The sequence below is a fragment of the Oryctolagus cuniculus genome, chromosome 21 (assembly GCF_964237555.1).
Source record: "Oryctolagus cuniculus chromosome 21, mOryCun1.1, whole genome shotgun sequence".
Lineage (NCBI taxonomy): Eukaryota > Metazoa > Chordata > Mammalia > Lagomorpha > Leporidae > Oryctolagus > Oryctolagus cuniculus.
Window position 1 is genome coordinate 30,479,043 of NC_091452.1, and position 11,169 is coordinate 30,490,211.

The window sequence follows — 11,169 nt, forward strand, 5'->3', positions numbered from 1 at the left end:
CCTCTGCTTCTGATTCAGCTTCTGACTGTACACCTGGGAGGCAGCAGATCATGGCTGAAGTACCTGGGTTCCTGCCACCCACATGGAACACAGTGTGACAGTACTCTAGTGGTGAGGCCGTCATATCTAACGTTGTTTGTACTTGCTCTTTGTGTTCTTCTGTGGCCCCTTGCTATATATTACAAGAAAGCAGGGGGTCAATTAACTGCAAGCTTCAACTGGAAACACAGACTGTGCTACAGGGGATTTAGCTAACAGATTTCACTAGTGGAGTCTTTCCTAGGTTTGGAAATGATTTATCCAAGGTCAATTGATCAGTCAGTGTGAGGTTTACAGGCACGCTCTGCTGACTCCAGTGTTTATCCCCTTCAGCACAAATCAGGTTACTTTCCCCCACTTCAGATGGTTGTTAGCTGGCCCATGTTGGCAGGAGTCGTGGCCACTGAGATTGACTGAGAGGAAGAAGACAAGGACAAAGCTGGTCATCAGCACCCAGGAGTGGCCTGGTCTGGGCCTTCAGTTAGGAACATCGTTACCCAGTGTGGAACAAAGAGGAAAAAAGTGGAAAAAATACACATCAGTGTCTTACACTTCTTTTTTTTACAATTGATTAAAAAAGATGAATAGGACAGACTGAATAATAGGGAGGTGGGGAGAGAAAGTGGCAGCTGGGGAGGGCTCAGGGCACATGACTGGGACTGCAGAGAAAGAAAAACATTGCCATGTGGGTGAGCAAACTGCTGAAGTTTCAAAGCAAAAGTAATTTTACACTGAAAATCCTGTAATTACGTGCTTGGCTGTTTAATAAAAACGTCCTGTAGTGAAATTACTATATATTTACTTTGTATCTGAAATGCAGAGTACCTTAAATACATGTCTCACTGTGGGATGAGTGCTACATCTTAAAGTTTTTGAAAAAGGAAATTAGCTGTTTTTAGTAGCAGCTGCTCAGAAATTTCCCAACTATAGATAATCAATTCAGAGTTACCTGATTAAATCCATCATTTGTCAGTCATGGAGCGTTCCTCTTTGCTGAACTCTGGAACTAAAATTTCTGTAGGAAAACAAATGGTTGTATTCTTAACACATTACATACGAACTCACTGCGAAATAGTTGGTAACGAGAATGATCAGGTTGCATCTTTACAGAAATGGAGGCTGTCTGGCCTGAGGTTGAAGTGCAGCCTGCACTTCTAAGGGCTGGAATCTCGTGCCCTCACAAACATCCAGCAATCTCACTGTTTTGTACCCTGAGAGGCAGCAGATCAAGCCAACTAGTTGGATCGCTGTTACCACATGGGAGACCCTGATTGAGATTTGGGCTCCTGGCTTTGGCTTGGCCCAGCCCTGGCTGATATGGGCTTTTGGGGGCTTGAACCAGCAGATACCAAATTTCTGTCTTTCAAACAAAATAAAACAAAAAACAAACAACAACAACCAAAAAACCTCACTACTTTAATGACAGTTAAAATGACGTTTAGTAAGTAGTGTTAAATGTAGGGTAATTCTCAAGCTTTAAAATGCACCTGAGCCAATTGGGTATATCCTTAAAGTCGTAGCTTTATTCACTAGATTTGGGCAAGTCGTGAGATCTTGCCTGCTAACAAACTCATGGAGGGCTGTTGCTGGTAGGCCAGGCATGACATCAAATAGTGAACTTTCATGACATTGCCTCTCTAGCTCACGCTCCCTGGTCTCTCTGTGGGTCTGCCTTTGCATTTCTTGATCCACGTGCATTTCCACCTCTGACTCCTTGCTCGTGCCTCTCACTGTCCCCCTTTCCTTCTGTCTCTCTCTGCCTTCCTCTTTCTCTGCTTCCCTCTCCTTCCTTCCTTTCTGCTTTCCCCTTCTCTGTCTCTTCTCTCTGCCAACCGACCTCCCTCTTACCTCCTTTTGTAGCCTGCCCCTTCTTCCCTGAGTAGGTATCCAACTGAGGGACAGGAAACGTACCTTTACAGGAATGAAGTCCAGGAGTCTTCACTCACTTGTGAATTTTTTGAGGGTTGGAGCTCATGAGGCCCAGAAGGGAGGGCTTGAACTCTGCTCCCTGCCTACTACATGAGGTTGGCTAGATTTTTACTAATGACCATGAAAGTAGTTCTGAGACCTCCTATAGATAACAGAGTGGGGAACCTAGGAAAAAATGAGTGATACCTCGTCCTGGAGAGTAGCTAATGGGAGAGGCAAGGGTACTAGTGTTAGATCTTGACCCGTAATGGCTAGATGAGGGGTTAGAGAGGAGGGCGTCTGGACAAACTTGCTCTTTCTAAAAATTTTGAGAACTCTAATATTCTTTACATCCCATGAAGGTTTTATATACTTTCCATTAGCATATACTAATTGTACATATTTATGGGGCACCGTGTGGTATCAGGATACTTATACAGCATGCACTGGTCTCATCACAGTGATTAGCCTTTCCATCGCCTATGAGCTCCTCTCTCCCAGTTCTTCATAAAATGCACAGCCGACTATCACGAACTGCAGTCACCCCTGAGTTTGCTTTGTGTTCTGCTCTGCCCTCTGCTGGCTCATGGCCTCCTCTGCTCCAGCAGATTGAAGAGCACAGGATATGTGCCTGCCTTAGGAAACGCCCGCCCGCTGAGTAAACAAGGCAGGGAAGCAGGTGTCAGAAAGATGCTGTCACGTGAGTCCCTCTGCGTCCAGCAAGCACCTCCTAAAATTCTCTTTCTGCAGAATTGGCCAAGAAGGAAATTGATGTGATTTCCATTCCTAGCAAGTGTCTTGTCTTGGTACACGAACCCAGATTAAAAGTGGACTTAACAAAGTATCTGGAGAACCAAGCATTCTGCTTTGACTTTGCAGTTGATGAAACAGTTTAAATGAAGTTGTCTACAGGTTGGTCTTTTTTTCTCCTTGTGTCCTCCTTCACTGACGCTTTCCACTTTTAAATGCAGGATACTTTGGCAACACTACGCACAGACACCCTGGAGTTGAAACCCCTTGCTGGCCTCTCATGTTTTCTGGGGTCAGTGCTAGAAGCCAGGACAGCCCCATTTTGTACTTGTCACATCCCTTTCTGCAGCTTTAGTGAATGGATCACGAGTGAGGTATCATCCAGTACACTTTGAGGCTGGGCTGCACAGGCTCCAAGGGTCCTCCTGGTGTCTATGTCAGCTACCCCTGTTCCCATTGGACTTAATAGGCTCAGGGAACCTCAGCTCTGCTCACACACACATTAGACTCGTATGACTATTTAAATCAATCTAAATAAAACTTAAATTCAAATTCCAGTGCCTTATTTATACTGCCCATATTTCAGTTGATCAGTTGCCACATGTGGCAGTGGCTACTACTGAACAGCACAGTGGCTACTGTCCAATCATCACAGAAAGTTCTGGAGCAGAGTTTGACACACTAGGCGTAGGCCACATCTGGCTCATGATAGCCAGGCTGAAGCCAGGAGCTAGGAACGCCATCTGGGTCTATCACATGGATGATAGGGACTCAAGTACTTGGGCCATCTTCCTCTGCCTTCCCAGGTACATTAGCAGAAAGCTGGACTGGAAGCAGAGGAGCTGGAACTAGAACTGGCACTCCAATGTAGGATGCCTGTCTCACAAGTGCTGGTTTAACCTGCACCACAACACTGGCCCCTGTATCGATAAGTTCTGGATCCATGACTTCAACCAACCATGGGTCAAAAAGATTCAGGAAAAAATGTATCTGTATTCAACATGCACAGGTTTTCCCCCTTTGTCAATGCTTCCTAAGCTATACAGTGTGACAACTCCTTATATAAAGTTTACATTGTGTTAGGTATTATGAAATATAGAGGAGCTGAAGAATAGGAGAGGATATGCATAGGTTATATGTAAATACTATGGCATTTTATACAAGAATTTGAGTAACTGTGGATTTTGGCGTCGGGTTGTGGGGTAGGGGTCCTGAAATCAATCCCATGCAGATACTGAGGGATGGCTCCACAAATACTCTTACCCTCCTCGGCATCCTTTCTCTTAGATTCACAGCAAGGCCACTGGTACAGACAATTTTTGAAGGGGGAAAAGCAACTTGCTTTGCATATGGCCAGACAGGAAGTGGCAAGACACGTGTGAGTATTCAGGGCTGGACGGGGAGAGCCTTCCTGTGGTTGCAGCACTGGGCCTGGAGGACAGGGAGCTGCTTCCAGAAATTCAATGCAGATGCTCCATATGCTCTCACCACAGCAGATGCGGGGTGGGCTGAGGTCGATCTAAATCCAGCCTCCTCCTGGCTTGTAACAGTGTGTCTCACTGTTGCAGTGGAACCAGTAGAATTCTGGCCTGAACCAAGGGCCTTGTGTGTGTGTGTGTGTGTGTGTGTGACAAAGGCAGAGAGAGACTTCCATTTGCTGGTTTATTCACCAAATGCCCAGAACAGCCAAGAGCTAGGAACTTATTTATTTATTTATTTATTTATTTGAAAGAGTTACACAGAGAGGGGGAGAGACAGAGATCAGAGAGATCTTCCATCCACTGGTTCACTCCCCAGATGACTGCAATGACCAGAGCTAGGCCAATCTGGAGCCAGGAGCTTCTTCTGGGTCTCCCACATGGGTGGCAGGGACCCAAACACTTGGGCCATCTTTTGTTCCTTTTTCCAGGCCATTAGCAGGGAGCTGGATTGGAAGCAGAGCAGGCAGGACTCAAACTGGCACCCTTATGGGATGCTGGCATCAAAGGCGGCACCTTAACCTGCTATGCCACGATGTTGGCCCCGAAAGCTAGGAACTTAAACTTGCTCTCTCAAGTGGGTGGCAGGTGCCCAAGCCCTTAGGCCATGATCTGCTGCCACCAAGGTTGTGTATTAGCAGGAAGCTAGAACCTCCCAGGACTTGAACCTGCTTACTCTGATAATGGAATATTGGTATCCCAGTCAGCATATTAACTGCTGCACCGAGTGCCTGTTCCCTCAAGGGTCTTCTCCCCCTTCCTTTTGCAGACTATGGGTGGAGACCTAGCTGGTAAAGCCCAGAATGCATCGAAAGGCCTGTAGGTATTGCATTCTGTCGCACTGGGGTTGGGCACAGAAAGGCAGGTTGTTTACTTATCCAGGCTCACTCTCTCTCAGCCCGAGATGTCTTCCTGCTGAAGAATCAGCCTTGCTACCGAAACCTGGGCCTGGAAGTCTATGTGACATTCTTTGAGATCTACAATGGAAAGGTGGCTGGCAAGGAGCTCCTTGTTTATGCTGTTGGGGTTTCTGACTTTCTAAAACCTTGAATTCTGCTAGCAATTGATAGCAGCCCAACAACCTGTTAGCTGTCAAACTTCTGATGGACCACCTGCCCTGCACGAGTACAGGATTTTATCTGATGGTTTCATCAACAGGAATAGTAGGACGGCTCCTCAGGGCTCCTTCTCAGATGGGGGTTTGCCTGGGTGCACCATCATCCCTTGACCCACCTTCTCCGTCACCTGCTTCCCTGATTGTACTCGTTCATTCTCCTAATTGCCCCTTCCTCTCCTATACCTCTCTCTACTTCCTAACGGTGTGTTGGTTTTTGCGGAGTTGTCTTCCCTAGGGCAAGATTTGAGTACTAAAAGTAGCTAATATTTATCATATTCGGGTACCGTATACTAAGCACTATCTGAAGCACTTTGTGGTTTCAACTTCATGGATGAGAAACAAGGCTGGAGTGGTTAAATAACTTGCCGAAGCTGGCACAGCTGATAGTGTAGCAGAGTTGCTTCAAACCAAGGTAGCTTGGTTCAGATCCCAAGTATAATGCCCTCTGCTGGCCTGGGATCTGTCAGCCTGGGTTCTCTCTGTCCTTGCCCAGCTGCCATGGGGGCTCTGTAGGAGGGAGGAGTTGGGTAGGGTGACTATGGTCTCAGCCTCCTGCTTCCTGTCTGGCACAGCTGTTCGACTTGCTCAACAAGAAGGCCAAACTGCGTGTGCTGGAAGATGGCAAGCAACAGGCACAGGTGGTGGGGCTGCAGGGGCACCTGGTCAACTCCGCTGATGATGTCATCAGGATGATCGACATGGGCAGCACCTGCAGGTCAGAGCACTGGAAGAGGACAGGCCAGATAACGCATGGTTCAGGTGGCAGGGTAGCCCTGAGCCCATTTCTGCTTCTAGAGTGTGGCTTCCCCCCGGCTTGGTAAAGGCTATAAAGTCCAGAGCTCATCAGAACTGAGAATGCTTTCATCTTACAAAGAAGGCTTTGTTTGCAGGCTATTACCTTGGAGGCATTTTTCCTGACTTCTCTGGGTTTTTCCTTGTTCTCTCATCCCTTTGTGGTGGAAGTTAGGAGCTCTAGGTCTGTTCCTGGCTGGAAGTAATGGAGCTGTAACTCCTCTGTGAGAAGTAGGGAACACTGCCATCAAGGCCTTAGGCATGGCCCACTGTGGTGCTGAGCAGCTGCGGAGGCCCTGGAGGAGTGCTGTCCCCTGCAGGGCCATCAGCTTTACCAGATGGTTCATTACAGCCCCCCCCCTTCCCTGCATGTCCTCTGTGTGACACAGGACACTGCTTTCCTTCTGCAAGTTCACATGAGCACCCAGGTCTAGCCAAGGCCCTCACATTGAATCCATTCTGGCTGTCAAGAAAATGTGTTAGGCCAGATTAGTCTGGAGGGAGGGAGAGCTGCTGCCCAAGCAGAGCAGCATGAAGTCTGGGACAGGAACTTAGGACTTCTTAGTGTCCTGCCAGGTCCCTCCCTCACCAGAGACTGAGGTGGCCTGGACTCTGGGGTGCCAGGAGCCTGGTGACCCCAAAAGCTCATAGCCTTTTTTTTTTTTTTGGACAGGCCGAATGGACAGTGAGAGAGAGACAGAGAGGAAGGGAGGAAGGTCTTCCTTTTGCCATTGGTTCACCCTCCAATGGCCACCACGGCCGGCGCACCGTGCTGATCTGAAGGCAGGAGCCAGGTGCTTCTCCTGGTCTCCCATGGGGTGCAGGGCCCAAGCACTTGGGCCATCCTCCACTGCACTCCCGGGCCATAGCAGAGAGCTGGCCTGGAAGAGGGGCAACTGGGACAGAATCCGGTGCCCCGACCAGGACTAGAACCCAGTATGCCAGCGCCGCAAGGCAGAGGATTAGCTTAATGAGCCACGGCGCCGGCCAATAGCCTTTCTTTGTCCTCTTTCTATAGCACCTCTGGGCAGACATTTGCCATCTCCAACTCCTCCCGGTCCCATGCCTGCTTCCAGATTCTTCTTCGAGCCAAAGGGAGAATGCATGGCAAATTCTCTTTGGTGGATCTGGCAGGGAATGAGCAAGGTGCTGCCACTTCTAGCGCTGACCGGCAGACCCGCATGGAGAGTGCAGAAATTAACAAGAGTCTCCTGGCCCTGAAGGCAGTGGGATGAGTGTGGAGGGGCTACCTTGGAGTTCTGCTGGAAGGGAGGGAACGGTTACACAGGAGGAAAGAAGGGACCTCACTTGTTGCTGCTCTTGCTCCACAGGAGTGCATAGGGCCCTGGGACAGAACGAGGCTCATACCCCGTTCTGTGAGAGCAAGCCGACACTGGTGCACAGGGACTCCTTTATCAGGGAAAACTCAAGGACTTGCATGGTGAGTGCAGTAGCTTTGGAGGTGATGGTGCAGGAGGAAACAGTTGCTTTCCAAAGAGACATTCTGTTCTGTCTGTGGGCAGGAGGCTCAGGACCTGGCTGCCTGGGGAGTCCAGGCTCTAACCTGACTTCAGCACCCACCTCGTTGCCCACCCACGTGTGAAGGAAAGGATCTACCTCCTTTACTGAGTGTAGGTGCAGCTCTTGGTGGCGGTGGAGTGGGGGGGTCATTCCTCTCTTACCTAGTGAGAAGGGAGTTTCAGAATTCAGAAGCCTCTGAGTAAGCAGGAGAGCCAAGCCCTGTCTTGCATGGCTTCCCTCAGGCTCACTGGGTTTCAGCCTAGAAAACGGACCAAAGCATGAGGTTCCAGCTTTGAATGATTTTTCATCCTCCACCCATTTTATCCCCAAACCCTTCAAGGTGAGGTCTACCCTCCCTTCCCTCCAGGGAACAGCCTCTCCCTACCAGCTGGGTATGCACAGCCTGGGTGCTATTGAGTGCTCTCATCTAACTGTGGGTCTTGGCAGCCTCTCTGGGAGCAGGGTGTCTAGTGCCCTCACCCTGTGATCTTCAGCCTCGAACCATCCTTTCCCTTGTTAGGGTCGAGAAACATCCGCCACCCAAGGAACGACTCCAAGAGACACTCTCTTGCAATCAGCAAGGGGTTTATTGAAACCAGCATGCTGGTGCTCTCTGAACACGCAGGAACAGAGCAGCCCCGAGAAGTCAAGGGTCAGGGTTTTTATAGGGTTTTCAGAGACATTCCACCATTTAGCGAATCATCTCCCCCGCGGGAAACTCATTATCGAATCAGCCCACACCTCTGGAAACTCATTAGCAAATCAACCCACACCACGGGGGTGGGGGGAACTCATTAGCAAATCAACCCACACCGAAGGAAACTCATTAGCATGCGCGGGGAGTTCAAAGGACATCTGGCTAGAAGGATGGGTGAGGCAAGGGTTACACAGCTTTGGCCCCTCATCCTCACACAGGTGCAGCTGTAAATATAAGGAACCGGAACTATACAACCCCTGCCCCACCGGGTTTCAGCTTTGGGGAAGGAGGTTTAGGCCTGCAGTTTTAATTCTTCACCCTCTTTGGCAGATTGTCATGATCTCACCGGGGGTAAGTTCCTGTGAAAATACTTTAAACCCACTCCGCTATGCAGACAGGTACTAGTACCTATAGTCAGGTAGGATGTGGGCTGGCATCGGGGAAGGAAATGGCAATGCTGGAAGGGGAAGGCTTGGGGACCTCAGTGTCGGCTATGTCCTGTGACTCAGAAATCTGAGGCTTGGGATTTCAGCCATGATGCCAGGTCTGTCCCTTCCTCTCTGGGCCTTGGTAAATCAGCCGTGTCTGTTTCTTAACCAGATCGGCTTCATCTTTACACCACTTCTCCTTGGCTGAAGGCAAAGGTGCTCCTCTACCCCTTGTATCCCAGGTGGGGCTGCCTTCCTGTGGTGGGTACCAGGGAGCTGCTGTGGGATCCCAGAGCTTGTTGTTTGCTCAGCGTCAAGGAACTGAATCCCCACAGTGGGCCCAGTGGAGAGAAGCTAACTCAGATGGAAACAGAAGAGATGGAAGCCAGCTCTAAGGGGGCCCGGACTGCAAGCAACGTAAGGGGCAGGGTGGGGACAGGCAAGACAGAAATGGGGCCTGCAGAGGTGGGGACTGGGCCACACTGTCTTTCTCTTGGCTCCCTTAGTTCTCCAATGAAGAGGATGAACTGTCTTCCCAGGTGTCCAGCTTTAATGAAGCCACGACCCAGATCAGGGAGCTGGAAGAGAGGGCCAAGGAAGAGCTCAAGGAAATTGTGCAGGTGGGAGGTGGCCCTCTTGGGAGAGGGGCTGGGGATCTACCCTGGCACAGCCCTCGGAGGGTCAGCGCTGTGGAAAGGGCAGCAGGGCCCTAAAGCTGGAGTCTTGTATGTAGTTTATGCCAAGTGCCCAGACTTCATTACTGAGAGAGGAGAAGCCATTGGAAGCAGTTTGGCAGAGTGGTAACATGGTTGTGTCAGAGCTTTGGATGCATTCCTGTGGCCGCAGTGTGGGTCCTGGTCTGGGGACTAGAAAGGAAGAGCAAAGGTGGAAGAAGTAAGGAAATAGTTGGGAAGAATCCCAGAGAAATGTTGGTGCCTAGACCATGTGTGCTTGGCCATGGGATAAGACCCAAGCACTATTTAGGGAATGGAATTGGCAGGTTTTGATATCCAGCAAGGTGAAAGAATAGAGCTGCCACTCAGATTTCAGGCTTGGGCATGAAGAACAGTGATGTCATTCATTCAACACAGGGCTTAGAGACAAGTTGAGTAGGAAGAATATGGATCATGCTGAGGATTTCCCAGGAGAGAGGGGGAGGGGGCAGGATATGGGCTGTGGACAGAGGATTGGCGTCTTTTTTTTAAGATTGATTAATTCATTTGAAAGATCTTCCACCTGCTGGCTCACTCCCCAAATGTCCACAACAGACAGCTGAAGCTTGGAGCTTCTTCGGGTCTCCCGTGTGGGTGCAGGGGCCCACGTACTTGCACCATCCTCTGGCTACTTTGCCAGGCTCATCAGCAGGGTGCTGGGTCAGAAGTGGAGCTTCCTTATCCGCTATGCCACAACGCTGACCTTTGAGGGGTGGCATCTTGTGCAGGCATCTGTGTTGCATGTACAGCCCCAAGAATGATGTGCAGAAGTCGCTTGGTTGTTTCTGAGTTGATAGGGTCTTTCCTGTGTTGTTACAGCAAGGACCAGGCTGGCTTGAGCTCTCCAAGATGACCGAGCAGCCAGACTATGACCTGGAGACTTTTGTGAACAAAGCGGAATCTGCCCTGGCCCAGCAAGCCAAGCACTTCACGGCTCTGCGAGGTGGGTGCAGCTGGATGGGTGCCAGCGGACTGTGGTGGCCTCTGTGGCTCCCAGGCAAAGTGGCGGTGGCAGCTCTGCTCTGAGTGAATGGGGGCCTCTGGGACTCCGCTAACCCCATGTATCTCACTGCCCCTTCCTTCCAGATGTCATCAAGGCTTTGCGTGTGGCCATGCAGCTGGAAGAGCAGGCCAGCAGACAGATAAGCAGCAAGAAACGGCCCCAGTGACAACTGCAAATGAAAGATCTGTTTCACACCCTCCTCAGCAAACTTTGGGCACCTGTGGGTTGGCCAGGGTCTGAGCTAGGATGGGTGTCAGTAAATGCCAAGTATGGGGGCATGGGTCCCAGGGCAGCTGGGGAGGGGTCAGAGGGACACCGGATGCTACTTTCTGTTTCCTCAGTTGTCCCCTAAGGGGGCAAGCAAGGAGGACATCCTAGTTACTTGCTGTGTGTTGCTTGCTGGGGGAGGGCTCCCTGGGGACAGAGAAGGAGCTGGGGTTCAGCTCTGCTGACACTGACCTGCTTTCCACATTCTTGGTCCAGGCTCTTACGTCTTCTAACTGAAAAAAAAAAAAAGAGTTTCTGGGATTTCCTCCTTCCTTGCTATTTTTAAAGCCCGAGAGGATCCCTGCTGTTTTATGTGTTTATTCATGTGTCTCACAATAAAGCAAGAAAAAAAATTAGCCTTTTGAGTGGTGTAGGGGGAGGGTCTAGGATGTGTCTGAGCCTTCTGGGACACAGGACAGGACCACAGCATGACCTCTGGGCAGTGCTGGCTCAGTA

General features: G+C 50.0%; 1 protein-coding gene across 1 annotated transcript in view; it reads left to right on the forward strand.

Moving 5' to 3' along the window:
- Positions 1–10,675, forward strand: part of LOC138847461 (kinesin-like protein KIF2C) — an 18,251-nt gene extending 7,576 nt beyond the window's left edge. The window contains 11 exon segments of the mRNA XM_070066290.1: positions 2,919–2,989; positions 4,991–5,165; positions 5,865–6,007; positions 7,103–7,307; positions 7,416–7,419; positions 7,422–7,525; positions 8,633–8,700; positions 9,042–9,147; positions 9,237–9,350; positions 10,263–10,386; positions 10,530–10,675. Coding sequence (XP_069922391.1) covers positions 2,919–2,989; positions 4,991–5,165; positions 5,865–6,007; positions 7,103–7,307; positions 7,416–7,419; positions 7,422–7,525; positions 8,633–8,700; positions 9,042–9,147; positions 9,237–9,350; positions 10,263–10,386; positions 10,530–10,612 — 1,197 coding nt within the window. The 3' untranslated portion in view covers positions 10,613–10,675.
- The last annotated feature ends 494 nt before the right edge of the window (positions 10,676–11,169 follow it).